Source organism: Telopea speciosissima, chromosome 1 (genome assembly GCF_018873765.1).
Source record: "Telopea speciosissima isolate NSW1024214 ecotype Mountain lineage chromosome 1, Tspe_v1, whole genome shotgun sequence".
Taxonomy (NCBI): domain Eukaryota; kingdom Viridiplantae; phylum Streptophyta; class Magnoliopsida; order Proteales; family Proteaceae; genus Telopea; species Telopea speciosissima.
The window spans coordinates 37,459,029-37,478,791 of NC_057916.1; the positions used below are offsets into that span (position 1 = coordinate 37,459,029).

Genomic DNA, 19,763 nt, shown 5'->3' on the forward strand with positions numbered 1-19,763 from the left:
AAACCCTAACCCGCCCTTCGGGCTGAAAATACAGGGTCGGTTCGGGTCCGGGCTCAGGGCGGGTTAGGGTCGGCCGGGCTTTTTTGACAGCCCTACCAAATCATCAGTGTAATGTAGTTTTTTTATCTCCTATGAGGTTATTAAGCATAATAGGGTTGCCTTACAGGGAGTCTGTATTTCAAAGGAAAAGTAGGTTGTTTTTTAGCCTTCAGTGGGGGAATGAAAAATCCACTTAATATAGGCTTGTCAAATATTTGAGTTGCCTAGTTTGAAGGAATTTTTTTTTTGTAATCTGTTTTTGTTTTCAACAAATCTGAAGAAACATTTAACCTATAGAATGTGCACTTTATTTCCGCTGGCATTTCAGTGCTTTTTTCCTTTCTCATTGTTTCAAACCTGCAGGTTACTGGCCGTTTGCCTGTTGAACCACTGTTTCGTTGAAGGTGTAGGTGCAAGAAATGTTTAGGCAAGTATTGGAAAATTTGTGTATCAAAAGGGCTTCTCTATCCAACAAGGAGAAAGTTGTTCCAGTTTTATATCTGTGGAGGCGCAGCATCCACAGTGGACAGGTATATACATATAACATTTATTTATAATACCCCAACTGCCTTCTGCATTTGGATTTGTTAGGCTAAAAGATTGAGAACATAAATTTTGGATAATAAAGAACATTACAAAGGTTATGTTTTGTGGTAGATGTAACTTGATTGGGGGTTGAAAGATTAACCTCCCAAACAAGATCCCAAGCTAACCCAACTCAGATAAACAACCCTAAAAATCCCAACCTTCTCAGATGAAGTTTAAACTCAAGGAATCAAACACAGATATAGGGAATCGGATCCCTTCAAAAGATGGAATTGATCCAACGGCTAGATTTAAAGTAATTTGAAAAACAGTGATTTATGAATCTGAGATCCAGGAAATAGGGAAACGCAAATTAATTCGAATCAAACCAACAAAACAATTTGAAACTTGGACCAAATCCCTATTTCAGTTCTAATCCAATTCCCAAAATATCAGAACAATGAACGGCTGGATTGGATTTAATTTTGAGAACCTTAAAGCTGAATTAGAGAAAACTCAGAAGTATGGAGATTTTTAAGTAGCAAAACAAGTAGACCTCAGAATGGACCCAAACCAGGGTCAAGTTCTGCTCCTAGGGGTCTCTTGAAACCCCTAAAATATTGGCCCCATCTGATACTCAGACTAGCCTGCGGTTGCAATGGAACTTGGCTGTAATACCAATACAAAACAGGGGAGCTGCAGGTATATAATAGGGTTCCAATGGGGTTTAAAACAACTAAATAATATACTCAATGTGTAACTTCAGATCTGTAAAGATAAACTGAAATAAAACAGAGATTAAAACTGTGATCTGAGAAGGCAATCAATGGAATGATCTAATAGTACCTTTATCTCACAAAACAGAGTATGAAGAAGGAAGATAAAACTCATGTATCCCACCCCAAACCAGATCAGAATCCCTCTGTCTGTATAGCTTCACGCCAGTCTGAGTTTCCCATGTTACAGAGCAAAAAAGCTTCATTCAAATCATAAACTTTTTTTTTTTTTTTTTTGGGGGGTGGGGGGGACAGGGGGAGCCTTACCTCGTTGATGCAGATACATCAACAAAAGAGGCTTATTTTGATGGGAATAAGGCTAGGGTTAGGTTATATATTTGTTGGGCCTTTGGTCCCATGGATTTTCTATGTAATAGGCCACTTTTATGGGCTTAAAATATGGATAATTAGGTTGCATACGGGATTAGTTGTTTTAGTTCGATACATGGTTTCATTTTCGTGTTTTTGTTCATAAATTGAACCGGTTCAACCAATGGTTCAATTTAAGTGATTTTAGTAGTTTTCTTTTAAATGTTTAGTGGGGTTGGATTAGGACTCTGTTTTGAGTCTATTTCAGTTTCCTAGTGAGTTGAAGTTACCTAGTATGTTAAGGATTGGGTTAGGCCTTTCTTTTTTATTGTAGGAGTCGATTTTTGAGTCTTTTATATAAGATTGTAAGGCGGGCAAGCATTGGACACGAATTTTGATATTAATGAAAAGCTTTTGCTGCTCTTCTTCTCCATTGAAGATTTTTGTCTCGTGTTAGTTTGATCAAGGCTGGTGGGATCAGTGTTTGATCCAATTGACCCCTTGAAGTGGGAAGCCCGAGTGTTTGATCCAATCGACACCTTGCGGTGTGAAGCTCAGGTGGTTCTCTGAAGCTTTCTTTCAATTCTTTGAAGACCTCCTTTAAGTTCAAGATTCAATCTTTATTCAATAACATCAACCAAACAAGCTGCTGCCAAGATTTCTCTGCAATGACAATAAGTTTGATCCATCCCATCAATACCCATTCTTTTCCTAATCCTCCAAACCACCCCAAAACCCTAATTTTCCCACCCATCTCTTGAAACCATCGCATCTCCCAAAATTCTTGGCAAACCATTCAACTAACAACACCTTCACATAATTGGATCGAGTATTATCCTACGTAATTGGAATACTCAAACCAAGCTGTTTTCCCATTACCCCATTCAAGCCACAACATCCCACCTACTTCTGGAGATCATCCCAACACCCAAATTCTACACAGACCAATCCAACCATCAGAAACACACCATACCTGAATCGAATTTCATTCCCTACACTAGGAATAATCGATCCAAACCCTAGCCCCAAATTCCCATGCTAAACCCTAGATCCCCCCCTCTTTTCCAAAACCCGAAACCCTAAACCTAAGTTGCTGCCCATTCAAATTTACACACTTCCGTCCATCAAAACATCTCAGGACCTTCACTAATACACTCCCCTACCTTAATTTGACATAACCCTAACCCTAATTTCACCAAAAACCCTATTTTGACCTAGTTGATTCACCTGTTCATAACAGATCCTGGTTGATTTGCTCCCAGTTGGTCTCCTACCAATTTATTACTACATTACTCTTAATGAGTTTCAGGACCCTACATGTGCACCATATGCAATCCTCTTGATGGACTATATTTCACTATAAGGATGTCCTGGGCAACCTTTTCTCTGGCACACAACTTAATACATGTACACAGACATGCAAAATCATCTCTAAAAGGAACCAGCTGACTAGATGATAATATTACGTGTTGAGTTATTCCTTTTCTTTGTGGTCCTTTCACAGGCTAATTCTGCACCAAGAAGCTTCTTTGGAGTGGAAGATTTCCTCGATGATGATAACAGCCGCCCGTACACATACAAAAAGGAAAAGAAGACAAAGAATCCACACAAACACATATCTTTCAAGCAACGGACCGTAGCATACATGGAACCCTTTACACTTGATGTTTTCATCTCCAAGCGCTTTGTTTCAGCATCGCTTACACACAGGGTGACGAGTAAGCAGGTAGCAGTTGCTGGCACAAACTCTAAAGACATCAAGGCTGTTCTCCAGTCCCGATCGGACATACCTGCATGTTTGGCTGTTGGCCGAATCTTAGCTGATAGGGCAAGAGAGGCTGATGTCTACACTGCCTCTTATACTCCAAGGGAAAGGGACAAGTTTGAAGGGAAGATCAGAGCAGTGGTTCAGTCTCTCATAGACAATGGAATTGATATTAAAGTCTTTCTTGATTGACTTTTAGAAAAGAAAATGGTTTTTGTTTTTTTTGTAAGGAAGAGCGGGCGCGGGGGGGGGGGGGGGGGGGAGAGTTGGGGAGGGTGTTCCTGGGATAGATTTGGATTTTGGACCATCTCAGAGATAACCCATACAAAAAAATCTCATAGGCCATTTTCAAGAAAGGGTGCACCTTCTTTATAACTAGCCTTTACCATATCAAATGACATTGTTTTTCTTTAAATGGGTAAATGTGTTTTTCTCCTCCCTTTTGCTGGATGATCCACAAACTCAGATATCACAGGATAGAACAGGGCAGGGAACACATGCTTTAAAATACTCATTTCATCCTACTGTGTTTTTGTTTGTTCGATTTCCCCAAATATCATCTCAACCAGTGCATCAGGGGAGAGAGGGAGAGAGAGAGAGAGAGAGAGAGAGAGCCTTCCTTCTTTATTTTTATCCGAAACAAATTCCCAGTAATTTATATTGAAGACCCAAATTACGAGATGTAAACCTCACAGATCCATCATTTGACAGAAATTGCGCCCTTATGCCTAGCTCAACCCTTCTCATGTGGATCACGAATCCAAGGATCCACCTTGGCAATTTGAGTTGGACTAAAGTGTTACAATGTTTGGAAAGTTGGGGTGCATTTAGAAATAGTAAAGTTTTAGAGGTGCATTTGTACAAATGGGCATTCCGAATGGTGCATTTGGCAAAAACCTTTTTTTTTTTTTTGAATTTCGTTATTGATGTTCTCCTGATTTATTTTATTAAAAGAGGAAAACAATGACAAAAAATAAAGATCCAACATAATTCATCAGTCATGAGTCATCACCAATTTAAAAGAAAAAATCAAATCAGATGATTCATCCAATCCAATTCTGATTTCGATTCCTCAAACTATGAGGGAGTATGTATCGATAGATACTTATCGGTATCGCCGGTACTTGATACAGATACTTGACCGATATGAAGAGAAAATCGTCTGATACGGCCCATATTAGCCGATTTGTATCGGTTGCTGATCCTAATAACGTGATTTAAATCCTTGATCGTGACAACATGATTGATTACATTTACATAGAGATTGTAATAGGGGATTGATTTCTTTCTCTGGTTGAGACTAGTGGATCTGTGGATGGTTGATATGCAATATAGGGGACTGCCCCACCAATTTAATACCCCCAGACCATGACCAACATGTTTACCTAATCGGGCCTCATAGGCTAGGCATGGTTATGATTATATTCGATCGATCGATTTCCGATCCATGATCAGGCTCATGCTAATCGGATTAATTGGTCTCTAGACTGGCTCATACCAAAGTACCCATAAACGGGCTAATCAATTGTTGCTTCATTTCTTCATTTTTGAAGGACCTTTTTTGTCTATTAGGTTACTGAGGTCATACACAATGACATGAGACATTTGGTCTTTCTTTGGATAATTAACAGTCATGACATTTAAATAATAAACTAGCAATATGAGAAAACAAACAAGGTCACGTCGGTCTTGGTCAGGCCTAACAGTTTAATGATCATGTCTTGGCAGTCTTTGCAAACTTTTATGGTGATTGTACTAATTCCATCGCGGAATTTAGAGCCTTAAGGAATGGTCTAAAGCTTTGCGCTGAAATGGGATTTTCGGAATTCCACATCAATTTGGATTCAGCCTTGGCGGTGCACTGTATTTCCAAGAAGAAGTGCAATGTTTGGAAGGGGTGGTACTAGTTCCACGAAATTTTGCTCTTGTTCAAGATCTTCGCCCGATGATTTCCTTCTCCTTTAGAGAAGGTAACAGAGCAGTTGACTAGTTAGCAAATTATGCTTGTGCTTCGGTGTCCAACACGCTATTTAATTCATCTATGAATCTTCCTCCGGATCTTAAGCAGATTATTCGGGAGGAGGCGGCTGGTTTCTCGGTTGTGCGAAAATAATGCTGTTTTTTTCTTTTGGGTTTGTGTAGGGTGGTAAGCTCCCCTCTCTCGTGTGTGAGAATGGTATGTCTTTTCGGGTTGGGGTAAGGCGGGAAAGTCCCCCCCCCCTTTGTATTCTTTTCTTCATAGTTGAATTGATCATTAATAAAATTTTAGGGGCCAGCCTGGGTCCCAGATAATATTCGGGTTAAAAAATAAAAAAAAAACATTATAAAAGCCTAAAAATTGGGTTTTATTTATTTTAAAGATCATAATTATGCTAAGTTCTAGAATATTACAGAAAATTCAACATTATTACGGCATAATGCAATATACATATATAACACATTTGCAATAAAATTGACATTAATGATGGCTTAATGATGAAATATTAACTAATAATTTAAATGAAATGAAGGATGGGAGAGGAAATTACCTCTTTTGGTTAGAGAGGGCTCCTAGACTCTCAATTCTACAGAGTTCCCGCGATTCCTTAGATCTTCTGGCAAAATTTCGAACCCAAGGGTATTTTCATCTTTTCCCACTCTTCCGACATTCTCCCAACAATTCTGGGGTATTCCTCCTTTTCTCTTTTTTTGGACCTCAGAGTTTCTTCTCAATGTTATTTCGCTAGCACATTATAAAGCCAACTCACACATTAATGCGTCATTCGTCAATGATTCCCGGGTCAAACTCACCAGCGCCCAAAACTAAGTTAGCTAGCAATTCCTTGCAAAGATCACCAACACATTTTAGCACGCTGCACCGGCATATTTTAACGCATTATCATCTTTTTGGGTAAACTTTCGAGGGTGATGATATTTGGAGATCCGATTGTCAGATTTTTATGATCCGTATATAGTTGGAAAAGTCTTTCTGAATACTATTCAATTAAATGAAGATCCATTGATGACTTTGCCAATAAAATAGTCAAAATTGTGCTCGAAGCATGGTACAAAATTTCACGATATATCGCAAAATTTCGATAATTTCGGTAGGGCCGAGACAAGTTGGGCTTCCGAAATGAAAAAAGTTCAAATTTCGGCGAGTATATTTCGGTACATTTCGGTAAATTTCGTAGAAATACTTTGTGTATTGAGTATTGAACTATTGACTATTATGAAGTTTATGAGTTATGACTTATGTGCTTATGAGTTATGACTCTATGAGTTTAAACTTTAAACTAAAGGCTACACTTGACTTTATTTTTGTTTCATTACTTTGTTAAAATTTCTTATTATGTCTTTTATTACTTAAACAATATGTATTTAACTATTTTATACAATAGGGTCTGACCGTATACAGTCAATCAAGGATGCAAACCCAAAACACCACTTTGAGTTCATTTTTTTTGCAGTATGAAGGTTTAAATGTGTTTATTTAGCTTAAATAAGGATGTCCATGAAATATCAGGTCTAGATATGACCAAATACCCACCGAGATGGACTCCCAAAATATTGCAGAAAAAATGCAATATTTCAACAAAATTTCGCTAAATTTCAGATATTTCGGTAGGCCCGAGATACCAATATATTGCGAGATATAGTACTATGGCTCGAAGATAGGGTTCCGTGTACCCCTAATTTGAATAATATGGCGGCATAATGGTGTGTTATATAAAATATCATATACACATCCCACATGCTTTAGGAGAGGAAATTTTACTTGGAACATCCCCCAACCCAAGCTAATATTTCCATGATGGGCCAGGAGTTCAAATCCCCAACCCAGGCAAAACAATTTCATGGGGGTTGGTGAAGTCATACAACCACATACTTTGCTTCTATGACTGAATTAGCACATGATTTCCTTTCTGTTTAGATTCTACAATGTAATTAGGGTATCCCCTCTTGCAGGGAATTAGCTTCAGATTTACACTTAGGAGTAAACAAAAAGAATAACTATTTGGTACATTTCACCACCCAAAAAAAAAAAAAAAAAAACTTATACCTTGATAACAAGATAAACCCAAGTGGCTCAAATTGCATTAGGGAATGAGAGTAATCCCTGTTCAACCTAGCTGGATTTGGCACAGTTAGTCCCTGTTCGACCATGTTGGATTTGGCAGTTCGGATGACTGTATCAACTCCAGCTATGGCAGTTAATCAAAACTGTACAACTCGAATACTGGGGAAGGAGGCCACCTAATTAGAGAACTGGGCGGGCTCAACCATAATGAAGGCTCGGACAGAGGGCTCAACTCCAGAGACCTGGGAGGACTACCAAAACCAGCCTGCAACATACAACCAAAGTAGTATTATTATGTTTACAATCCACATTTGTAAAGAATATCAGAAAGCAACAACAACAAAAGCAGAAGACCTAAACATTCTCAATAGACATTGCATCACAAACCTTTGATGTTTTGGACTTTGGAGATGTAACCGGAGATAATCTTCCGTACACCTCGGATACTGGGGAAGACAATCTTAAATGGTCAAACATATGTGTAAAAAAGACATTACCATGTAGAGAATTGAGAAGTAGAATTAGTACCAAGATCTGAAAAAACTCTCTCCATATAGAGATAGCGATCCATAGCTGCTGTTTGCAACTCTACGCACTTACTGTGATCATGCAACCACATTTGGTCATCAATATTGAACTCCTCCAAATTATTATTCTTCTTTGATGAGGCCTCCTGCCGAAGCCGAGATGAGTTGGAAATATCATGATGTAGCCTAGGTGAAATAACTTCCACTTAGGACCAGGTTCTGTCTAAGGGTTGGCCGAATGGGCAGATTAGGGTTATTAGGGCAAAATCTAGGGTTAGGGCTAAGTAATGACAATGGGGTTTATAGGGTTTTAAAAGGCAGGTTTCAGAGATCTTAATGGTATAAAGATATTAGGGTTTGGAGAAGTTTTGAGTTTCTGCAATTTTGGGCAGAATCGGGTCACAGGCTTTAGGGTTTAATGGAGTAAAGAGATGAAGGGGTTAGACTGGGAATTATAGGTTAGGGCTGAGGTCGAGTGTGGGGAATGATGTAGGGAAGGTGGGCTGAGAATAGGGTTTGAAGGTGATGGCTAGATCTGGAATTATAATGGAGTCCTAGTTGAAGTAGGAGTTGCAGGTTTAATGGGGTTGAGGGCTGAATGGATAAGTTGCGGGTTAATGTGCGGGAGCAGCAACAAACTTGAAGATTGAAGAAGACCTCCCGACCTTCACAAAGGCAAGGAGTCGTAGGAGAACCCACCCTTTAACCACCTTGAGTCCACAAGGATGCAAGCTCGCAGATGGAGCAGAGGCAGCGCTCGATGGCAGCAATCTCGGATCTCAAACACGCTTTTTAATGCAATAATAAGTGGGGAGCCCGCCCACGATTTATCTTATTTATAATGAAAGGGGGCAAAAGGCCTTACAAATAATGAGACTTGAACCGGGAGTTCCAGTCCTAAATCCTATAAGCAATCCTAGTCGATTAGGAGTGGTGATTCCTAATCGATTCCTAATTACAATCAAGATACTTGTACTCTAAATGGGAGTACAAGTTTAAACAAATAAAACAAACAAATAAAGCAACCTATCCCTCTAAAATCATGGAGGGAAGAACTAAGCAATAAAAGACTGTTTTAACCCTAGCATAAAAGAACAAACAAGTAAAGGCTCCAACGAAAATCAAAAGCTGCTCAAAGGCTGCTCTTCTTCTTCTTGCGTGAACTTGGATTTGCATCAGCTCTCCCCGGCTTAGAAACATTCATCTCCGATGAATGGGTGAATGCCATGTAGCGATCATACAACTCCGGATCGAGCCTCCTGAAATCATCAGCATGTATCCAAGTGCTGTCCTGGCGTGGTCGACCTTTCCACTTAACAAGGAAAGAGTGATAACCGGCGCCTTGACGAGTCGTCTTGTGCATATCATCCAGAACTTCTTCAATCACATCTTCTGGAGGTGGCTTCAGTTGGGGCAGCCGCAACATGTGCTCTGAATTGCCATCATTGGAATGATGCCCCGTGTACAAATATAGATCAGCCACGTTGAAAACATTGCTTATGCCCATATCATCGGTAACTCTAGAACATAAGCATTAGGTCCAATACGTTTTAGCACCTTATACCGGACCCATCTTCGTGGATGGAGCTTATCGCTGACACCGGTTGGTGTCTCTCTGGATTCACCCGTACCATGACCATGTCGCCTGGCTTGAACTCAACGAACCGGCGATGCTTGTCGGCGTGGACTTGTAGTGATCATAATCGAGTGCAATCTTGCGCCGAACATTTGCATGCACTTGGTGATATGACGAATGAACTCATCACTTCAATACTTACCCGAGCTTGAGGGGTAAGGGAATGAGATCAATCGGGCGACGGGGTTGTATCCCAAGAAGAATCTCGAAGGGAGTACGACCGGTGGTCCTGTTCACGGAGCTGTTGTATGCAAACTCACCAATGTCAAGGATAGAGGGCCATGTCTTCTCATAATCTCGGACCAAACACCGCAAATTACCAAGGCTCGTTGACTACCTCTGTCGTCACACCCTGGGGATGGAATGCGATGAGAACAAAAGCTTGGTGTTTGTCTTCAAGCAATAGAGTCTTCCGAAATAACTCATAAACTTCACATCACGATCAGATACAATGGTACTGGGTAACCCATGGATGCGAACAATCTCCTTGAAGAATAGCTTGGCAATGTGGGAAGCATCAAGTGTTCTTCGACAAGGAATGAAGTGTGCCATCTTGGTGAATCTGTCAACCACCACCATGATGGAGTCAAATCTCTCTTTAGTAGGGGGTAGACCAAGTATGAAATCCATACTGAGGTCAACCCATGGTTGGTGAGGAATCGGCAGTGGTGAGTAGAGGCCTGTGCTTTGCTTGGTACCTTTAGCTAGCGGCAAACTCAGATCGCTTGATTACATGTTTCTACATCCTTGGCCAAGTGAGGCCAATAGTACCGATCAGTTACCTGTAAGATGGTTTTATCTTTCCCGAAGTGTCCTCCTAAACCTCCTCCATGTAACTCCCTGATAATGTGGTGTCGTGAGGACGAATCGGGAATGCACAGCCGGGTTCCGAAGAACAAGTAACCATCATGCAAGGAGTACTTAGGGTGCTGTCCACCCTACTTCAAATCAGCATATAGGACTTGAAGGTCCTTGTCACTAGCATACTCGTCTCTGATCTGCTCGATGCTAAGTGCATGGGCTGAGAAAGTGTTCAAGGTCGACTTTTCTACTCAAGTGCATCAGCCAACGTATTTTCCTTTCTCGACTTGTATTTGAGGGCAAAGTTGAAATCCTCAGAATATGCAACCCATTTAGCATGCCTGGTGCTAATGGACTTTTGTGAGTGGAGGTGCTTGAGTGCCTCATGATCGAGTACGGGATGAACTCTTTGCCAATAAGGTAGTGTCTCCAATGCCGCAAGACCTGAACAACAAAGATAAAGCTCTATATCATAAGTAGAGTACCGAGTCTTGGCATCATTGAGTTTCTCACTGTAGAATGCAATAGGGTGCCCATTCTGCATAAGAACCCCGCCTAGACCAACATGGGAAGCATCAGTAGCAACTTCGAAAATATGGTCAAAGTTGGGCAGGCGTAGCACCGGAGATTCAGTCATCTTCTTCTTAATCACTTCGAAGGCCTTTTGAGCGGCTGCTGTCCATGCGAACGGACCCTTATTCTGTTTGGTGCATTCGGTTATGGGTGCCATGATGGCACTGAAATTGCGAATGAATCGCCTATAAAAAGAAGCCAAACCATGGAAGCTTCGCACTTCAGTAAATGTCTTCGGAGTAGGCCATTCAACAACGCTTCGGACCTTTTTCGGATCAGCTTCAACACCCTTTGAAGAAATTATAAAACCAAGGAAAACAACCTTGGACAGCATGAAGGAACATTTCTTTAAATTGATAAACAACTTCTCTTGCCGGAGTACTCTGAGAACTTGTTTCAGGTGGTCTATGTGCTCATCTGGGTCTTTACTGTACACCAAAATATCATCAAAATAAACAAGAAATTTACCGATGAAGGGACGAAGTACCTGGGTCATGACTCTCATGAAGGTGCTAGGTGCATTCGTCAGGCCAAAGGGCATGACCTTCCACTCGAATAATCCATCTTTGGTCTTGAAGGCTGTCTTCCATTCGTCTCCAAGCCGTATGCGGATCTGATGGTATCCACTGCGGAGGTCAATCTTGGAGAAGATCTTAGAACCGGACAGCATGTCTAGCATGTCATCAAGCCTAGGAATTGGGAACCTATACTTGATGGTGATCTTGTTGATAGCTCGGCTGTCCACACACATACGCCATGAACCATCCTTCTTCGGTGTCAACAAAGGCTGGAACAAAGCACAAGGGCTTATGCTTTCTTCAATAAATCCCTTCTTGAGAAGCTCTCCAACTTGTTTATTAAGCTCTTCATGCTCCGAGGGGCTCATCTCAGAGGGCGGGCAGATTTGGTAACATAGCACCAGGTACCAAATCGATGGCATGTTGAATATCTCTGAGTGGTGGCAACTCATTGGGCAGTTCTTCGGGTACTACATCTGAAAAGTCCTGCAATAGATCCTTGATGGGTTGTGCAAACTTCTGTTCGGTTGGGGCAGCAACCTCTTGAGTCACCAAGGCAAGAACCAGTCCCGTATCATGGCTGATTTGTTCAAATTCCCTTGTGGAACAGCTAGCAATTTATTTTCAGATTCTGTCCCCTTTTGATTAGTGCGCATGACACGACGTTTCCGTATTTCTGCAGGCAAATTAAGTGGGTACCACTTGATCTCTTCTCCTTTATGTTGAAACACACAGAGGTTTTTTCTTCCTAGGAGAGCAACATCATTGTCATAAAGCCACGGTCTCCCTAGTAGGACATCAGTCATTCTCATCGGAATGATATCACACCAAATTTCCTCTGAATATTTTTGGGCTTGTAAGGGAACATAGCATCGCTTGTTCACATCAAGCTTATTCCCATTCAATAAGGAGACTTTGTAGGGCATCGGGTGCTTCTCAAATTTCAGATTCGCCTTCTCCACAAGATCTTCAGACACAACATTAACGCAACTACCACTATCAACAATTATCTGGGCAGTGCGCTCACCTGCTCGCAAGCGGGTATAGAAGATGCAACTACGTCGCCAATCTTCACCTTTGGATTCAGCACTCAATATACGTGCTACTACGTGTACACCTCGGGTATCTTCAAATTCATCACCCAAGTCGTCAAAATAAGCAGTCCCATCATCACCATCTTTGGGGGGTCATGCATAAATACCCTGTTCATCAAATTCATCAGGGCTTTCTTCCTCCTTTTCAGCTACATGAATCTGCCGTTGTCGTTGTGGGCAGTCCTTAGCATAGTGTCCCTTCTCATTGCAGCGATAACAAGTGTTGGACTCACTTGGTAGTCATTGGGGCTTTACCCTTGTCCACACGTGAAGAGTTGCCGAGTGTAAGGGGTTGTCCGTGTAGAACCAGCAGTGGTGTTATTACCTCTATTGTAACCATTAGTTGGTTTGGATGCTGGAAAAGATTTTCTGGTGTCGACAGCAGTAGAACCAAACCTTCTAGTAGTGTTCAATAGATCTTCTGCCTTCAATGCCTTCTCAAAGCAATCCTTGACGTCCAGAACATCCACAACGCCAATAGCTCTGAGGATGTCAGATCTCAATCCCAATCGGACTCAGGACAACGTTTGAGTAGCACTTTCTATTGTGTCGGTGCGAGATGAGAGAGAATCAAATTTCTGCATGTACTCGGATACAGTCATATTCCCTTGACGAAGGGAGTTGAATTGGTCTTGCATCTGAGCTGTATAGTGTCTTGGTAAATACTTCTCTTTCAAATCATACTTCATATCCTCCCAGTTGGTAGGTGTTTTACCTTCACGTTCCATATCCCTCTCTGTCTTGCGCCACCAGTCTCTAGCAACACCAATTAATTTAGTGCGTGCCAGTCTCATCTTTCGATCTTCAGGCAAATCATACCAATCAAAGTAGTCATCTAGGGAAGTAGTCATCTAGGGCAGCAAGCCAGTCGTAGAATTTCTGTGGATCACCAGTCCCATCATACTCTTTCAATTCTAGCTTGACCTTCTGTGTATCAAATCTTCTGTTTTGGGCTTCATCTCCAGTGAAGTAGGATCTCAAATATTCCTCAAAATTAGGTCTTCGAGGTGCTTCAGTAGTTCTGTCCCTATCTTCTCTGTAGTCATCCCTGTCATATCTTCTTCGATCCCTGTAGCCTCGGTCATGTCTAGACTGATCTCTGTGGTCCCTGTGACGTCTGGAATGATCTCTGTAGTGCTCATTCATTCCCAGAGTGCCATGAACTTCAGAATGGACTTGTAGCCGATCTTCCTCTACGTATAGAGGGTTGTTTATAATAGGTAGACTTGCTTTTGTTCCATGGTTGTCATTCGATCACCAAGAACTTGTTGTCTCGTTGAGATCTTTCGCAAAGATAGCCATGATTGCAAAGAAGGGAATCAGTTGGGGTGGTCGTGTGGGATCCATAGCAGGGCTGCCATGTTCAGCCATGGCTTTGATACCAATTTGATGTAGCCTAGGTGAAATAACTTCCACTTAGGACCAGGTTCTGTCTAAGGGTTGGCCGAATGGGCAAATTAGGGTTATTAGGGCAAAATCTAGGGTTAGGGCTAAGTAATGACAATGGGGTTTATAGGGGTTTAAAAGGCAGGTTTCAGAGATCTTAATGGTATAACGATATTAGGGTTTGGAGAAGTTTTGAGTTTCTGCAATTTTGGGCAGAATCGGGTCACAGGCTTTAGGGTTTAATGGAGTGAAGAGATGAAGGGGTTAGAGTGCGAATTATAGGCTAGGGCTGAGGCCGAGTATGGGGAATGATGTAGGGAAGGTGGGCTGAAAATAGGGTTTGAAGGTGATGGCTAGAATTATAATGGAGTCCTAGTTGAAGTAGGAGTTGCAGGTTTAATGGGGTTGAGGGCTGAATGGATAAGTTGCAGGGTTAATGTGCAGGAGCAGCAACAGCTTGAAGATTGAAGAAGACCTCCTGACCTTCACAGTGCAAGGAGTCGTAGGAGAACCCACCCTTTAACCACCTTGAGTCCACAAGGATGCAGGCTCGCAGATGGAGCAGAGGCAGGCTCGATGGCGGCAATCTCGGATTCTGAAACACGAGTTTTTAATGCAATAATAAGTGGGGGAGCCTGCCCACGATTTATCTTATTTATAATGAAAGGGGGGGAAAGGCCTTACAAATAATGAGACTTGAACTGGGAGTTCCAGTCCTAAATCCTAGAAGCAATCCTAGTCAGATTAGGAGTGGTGATTCCTAATCTGATTCCTAATTACAATCAGCATACTTGTACTCTAAATGGGAGTACAAGTTTAAACAAATAAAACAAACAAATAAAGCAACCTATCCCTCTAAAATCGTGGAGGGAAGAACTAAGCAATAAAAGACTGTTTTAACCCTAGCATAAAAGAACAAACAAGTAAAGGCTCCAACGAAAATCAAAGGCTGCTCAAAGGCTGCTCTTCTTCTTCTTGCGTGAACTTGGATCTGCATCATATCATTGAGTGCTTTCCGATGGCCAAGTCCCTGTGCTCCTTTCTTCTTGGGTTCTTTAAAATTCTTCGCCTTTCCATTCACAGAAGCCCCTAATAAAATGGAATTTTCAACTTGTAACATAATATTAACAGTTCTGATGGTTTTCCATCCTGTTTATAAAAGAAGAAAAAACATGTTTAGCACCTTTATGCAGGATACCCAAATTCTCATCTTGAAGGAGTGGTTTCCAATGGCCAAGTCCCCCTGCTCCTTTCTTCTTGGGTTCTTTAAAACTTTTCGCCTCTCCATTCGCAGAAGCCTAATAAAATGGAATTTTCAACTTGTAACATAATATTAACAGTTCTGATGGTTTTCCATCCTGTTTATAAAAGAAGAAAAACATGTTCAGCACCTTTATGCAGGATACCCAAATTCTCATCTTGAAGGATCAGCTGCCCTTGTGCTAGAATGTTTGCCATTGCTGCTTTCTTTTATTGTGGACCAACAAATTTCAATATGTCCTGCAGAAGTGCAGAGTATCATCAACACAAGTCTATAACTACCCAAAAAGAAAAGAAAAATTCAACACAAGGATGCAAATGCAGCAAAAGACTGTAGTTTCCTTCACTGGAGAAGTTTGAGATTGGTTTCTGTTTTAGGTGATGATAGATAAAAACTTGAGGATGTATAAATAAATAATCAACCAATGAACAACTACATTAAAAGCCCGAATACTGCAAAAGCCAACTCCACACACCCACCCCACCCCCCCAAAAAAAAAAAAAAAAAAAAGAAAGTAAAAGAAAAAGTTGTAGAGGTATTCCAAAAGCTACACTGTAATATGTACTTGAATATGAAATGCAGTTCCCTCCTCCAATTCAAATATTTCTACACCAAAATTCTTTTTTTACCCTTCATATAATTCCATTCAGTCTTACTTCTAGATTCTAATTAAGCGCTTCTTGAAGGCAAATTCTGTATGAGATACTGTCATTATTTGTGACTATCTATTTTCATGGTGTGTGATACATAGTGTTGAATTTTCGGTTCGGTCTTGCTAGAGAACCGCCTTAACAGAAAACCAATGTCAACAAGGCCACTTTTTGGAAACAGTCTGGATTTTTGCAAACCACCCAGTTTGGCCGGGGCCCACCGGCTATCTCTCTAAAAAGTTAATTCTTGTTGTGTGCAAGCTGCAAGCAAGTTTAATTCATGTTGTGTGCAAGCAAGTTCGAACCCATGCTTCATGAACAAGCCTATGTTAAAGCACACGCCAAGGAGTGAAGACATTATTTCATGCTTCACTTTTTTTCTGTTTCTTTATTCCTTGGATATTTTTTTCAGGTTTTTTCACTGAACTGTGGTTTGACTGGGGCAAAATCATTAGAAAACACCCCAAAACCGGAACCGGGCCTTTTTCAGTCAGGTGTCCAGTTCAGTTTTCAAAACTGTGATGTGATATATGCTGTTAAACCTAACTCTTGTACAACTCACAAATTTTAATTAGCTTAAACACAAAGAATTTAATGTAGAAAAGAGCAAGCTAAGACCCTAGTTTAGAAATGTAAGGCGAACCTTGCCGGAATCTACAAGAACTATATAGCGATCAAATATGAAACTTAAAGAAATATTAACTTTCAATTAAAAAATTGATAGATACTAATAGGAGATCCTACTAAAAATTTAAAATAATATGAAAACTGAATTCAGATAAGAGTAAAAGAAAGAAATATATGGGAAATCTAGGAAGACAGAATAGGTTAACTACAAGAAATCCATTATAATCAAACCAAGGCAGATATTAGGGTTTTAAAAGAAAACTGCTAGAAGTTATGATATAAAACAGAATTGCAGGATACTCTGGTCAAGTGTTCTAGGGAAGTTGATATATATCCAGTTAATAAGAAAATTGGGTTTTCTTTGCTAGAAAACTATGAGGAGAATTGTTATGAATGTGGAATTAGGCAATATGATTAGATTAGTTGATTAGATTAGTTAGGTTGTTTGTTGATTAGTTAGGTTCTTGTGACAAAGGGTTGTATTACCCCTATAAAAGGGATTTCCTTGTATTCATTGAGCATGAAAAGAATGAAGAAATTAGTTTAGTTTGTCTCTCTCAGTTCCCTCTTCTTAGGAGTCCCTCACTGACTCGAATTAGTGAGATTTTCTCTGTTTGTCTCTCTAAAGGGATTCAAGAACCCTAACAGAGAAAATCTCACTAATTCGAGTCAGTGAGGGACTCCTAAGAAGAGGGAACTGAGAGAGACAAACTAAACTAATTTCTTCATTCTTTTCATGCTCAATGAATTACAAGGAAATCCCTTTTATAGGGGTAATACAACCAACCCTTTGTAACAACAACCTAACTAATCAACAAACAACCTAATTAATCTAATCAACTAAGCTAATCATATCCCCTAATTCCACATTCATAACAAGAATTGACTAGAAAAAACATGGTATCTCTCCTACGGAAAGAAGAAGAGAGATTAGAAGATAGATACTAACCTGAAGTAGGAGATTTCAGGCAAGAGACAGAACAATTGACTGTAGAAGAAAGTTAGAAAGGAGAGAGAGAGAGAGAGAGAGAGAGAGAGAGAGAAACCAGCAAACCCCAATGATCGTTTTTTACCTAACAGCCAACAAACTCAAATTTTCTGTCCTTAAACCCTGAAAATCTATTAGCCTCATAATCAGCTTCTACTAACGACCATTATTTAAATGTCTGAAATTACAATATTACCACAGACTTGAGTAACAATCTTCTAATAGACTCCACGCACCTTAAAAATAAAATTTTCAAAAATAAATACCATTCAAATTAATGAAGAGGCGGCTAAACAATTCATTGATTATAGTTTGAAATTATAGGGGAAAAAAAGTGTGCATGCAAATTTAAACATACAAAGATTGCAGAGAAACCACCAAGCAGCATGAATATCTAAAAATAAATTCGGAGGAGAAAAAAAAAGGTCTACTATAGTTAATATATGCATAGATTAAAGAATTAATTTTAAAAAATCGACGTGAACAGGTCCATCAACGCTCAGAGAAAGAACAAAATCCTTAACTAAAAACCCAAGACTTTGACAGAGGTATAAGAGTGAAACCAAATCAATCAATGAATTGTGAACATCCAACCAAAGAATCAAAATAGATTCAATAAGGAGACTAAAACGCACCAACAAGAAAGGGTAGAGTTTCAAGTAAAACCCTAATACCTAGAATCAAAACTCGAAACCAAACTGAAAAGGGAGAAAAGGGCCTTACCAGGATGCTTCAGATTTCAGAAGATCAGATTCTAACTAAACTTCAGTTACGAACTTCCGATTGATCGATCAATTTTCCAAGGAGAGAGTAGAGAGAGCGCGAGCGAGAGAGAGAGAGAGATTCAAATTTTAAAAAACTTTACTAAAACTGATACTTTAGAACGGTCATGTCTCAAACGGTTATAAACTTGCCTCGGTCATCGTGGCCGGTCCTGACGGGTCGGGCTGATCTCTCTTACTGAAGACTTATGGTCATATTAACCCTAATTAGCCAATTATAAAAAAATAAAAAATAAATAAAAACCCTAATTAGCAAATTTAGCTAACCATCCATAGATATCCTATGGATACAGATCCGTCCACAAAGAACCAAGATGTTCGATCGAACCCAAGACCTCCTGGTAGGGTGGGTTTTAACTTTTAACGCTCCAACTATGACTACAGCCGTATAAGGTAAATATCCTTTGGTCCAATTGCCATTAACCTATGGATCAGGATCGTCTACGGCCTGCTGCCCGTAACAGCCATAGCAGCTCACTAATGAGACGCGGTGCAATGATCGCCCTGCCCGAGCAGGGGGCAAGGCGCTTGGGTAGGGTAAGGCGGTCATTGCACCGCGCCTCATTAGGGCGTTTGCTATGGCTGCTACGATCAAGCAGGCCGTAGACAATCCAAATTCTTAGCCTACTTCAATTAAGTTTAGTCTAGATATAAGTTAAGAGTTGGTATCTTTGGTTAAGTTGGATCCATGCCCTTCAATAGTTAGTGCATATGTGAGAGATTTTCTATTTCATACTATTCTAAGGTTTATGATGTCGGGTGTAAATGTAATCTAAGTGGGCTGAGTAATATTGGATTTACATTGTAAAAGGACCAACTCTTGAGCCCATATTGTGTGGTAGTTGATTCTATACTGGACCCTGGACCCAACACAGTACCGGTGGTTTTTTATAAGCTCATAATACTTTGAAGCTTAATTGAAATTTAGAAAATCCATTGAGTATTTCTCTTTTAAGCAAGGGTTGTGTCAATGTTTTAGGTTTACTTGTAAGTTCCAAACTCTACTTGATGGGTCTTTATCTCAAGTTGGTAGAGCACTTGGAACATAAGCATGTTCCAAGGGATAGTGGTTCAAATCCACTAAGATCCTTTTTATTCAACCGTTCAAAGCATAGTCAATTAAGGTAATTTTAGAATGACAACTCTCAGACTTTTTTTTGAGGTCTTATAGCAAATTGATTTGATTGCTTTTGTAGTAGGTGCAACTAAGGATCACCCCTGTGTCTGTATACATTATTAGAATTTAGAGATTATGTGTTATCCACTAGAAAAGTAGGAAACGGTGTTAGTTCTTGTTATTGATATTCACTAGTTTCCTCTTGATTAACCATCTGTTTATAGATAGGTTATCAAATAACATATAGCTCAAACCATACTCCAACCACTTTTAATTTCGATATTAATTTTTATTAGCTAAAGTACATTCTTAAAGACAAATGCATTATT

General features: G+C 40.1%; 2 protein-coding genes across 2 annotated transcripts; one reads left to right on the forward strand and one right to left on the reverse strand.

Moving 5' to 3' along the window:
• The first annotated feature begins 368 nt into the window (after positions 1 to 368).
• LOC122668547 (50S ribosomal protein L18-like) lies at positions 369 to 3,640 on the forward strand. The gene is made up of 2 exons (XM_043865097.1): positions 369 to 569; positions 3,154 to 3,640. Exons 1-2 carry the CDS (start codon positions 459 to 461, stop codon positions 3,604 to 3,606), a joined length of 564 nt encoding a protein of 187 aa, XP_043721032.1. The 5' UTR covers positions 369 to 458; the 3' UTR covers positions 3,607 to 3,640.
• A 3,813-nt stretch (positions 3,641 to 7,453) lies between these two features.
• On the reverse strand, positions 7,454 to 18,372 carry LOC122668554 (protein PATRONUS 2-like). The gene is made up of 9 exons (XM_043865104.1): positions 18,255 to 18,372; positions 15,401 to 15,508; positions 15,193 to 15,219; positions 15,015 to 15,098; positions 8,003 to 8,179; positions 7,862 to 7,901; positions 7,707 to 7,739; positions 7,558 to 7,592; positions 7,454 to 7,522 (listed from the first exon to the last, which is right to left on the reverse strand). The coding sequence occupies exons 2-8, from the start codon at positions 15,465 to 15,467 to the stop codon at positions 7,589 to 7,591; spliced, it is 432 nt and encodes a 143-aa protein (XP_043721039.1). The 5' UTR covers positions 15,468 to 15,508; positions 18,255 to 18,372; the 3' UTR covers positions 7,454 to 7,522; positions 7,558 to 7,588.
• Positions 18,373 to 19,763: the final 1,391 nt, after the last annotated feature.

Coding starts and splice junctions, on each gene's coding strand:
- LOC122668547 (XM_043865097.1), top strand. CDS start 459: ATGTTTAGGCAAGTATTGGAAAATTTGTGTATCAAAAGGGCTTCTCTA. Junction 570..3,153: donor GCAGCATCCACAGTGGACAG/GTATATACATAT, acceptor GTCCTTTCACAG/GCTAATTCTGCACCAAGAAG.
- LOC122668554 (XM_043865104.1), bottom strand. CDS start 15,467: ATGGCAAACATTCTAGCACAAGGGCAGCTGATCCTTCAAGATGAGAAT. Junction 15,220..15,400: donor TTTGGGTATCCTGCATAAAG/GTGCTGAACATG, acceptor CACTCCTTCAAG/ATGAGAATTTGGGTATCCTG. Junction 8,180..15,014: donor TGGCCATCGGAAAGCACTCA/ATGATATGATGC, acceptor CTAGGCTACATC/ATGATATTTCCAACTCATCT.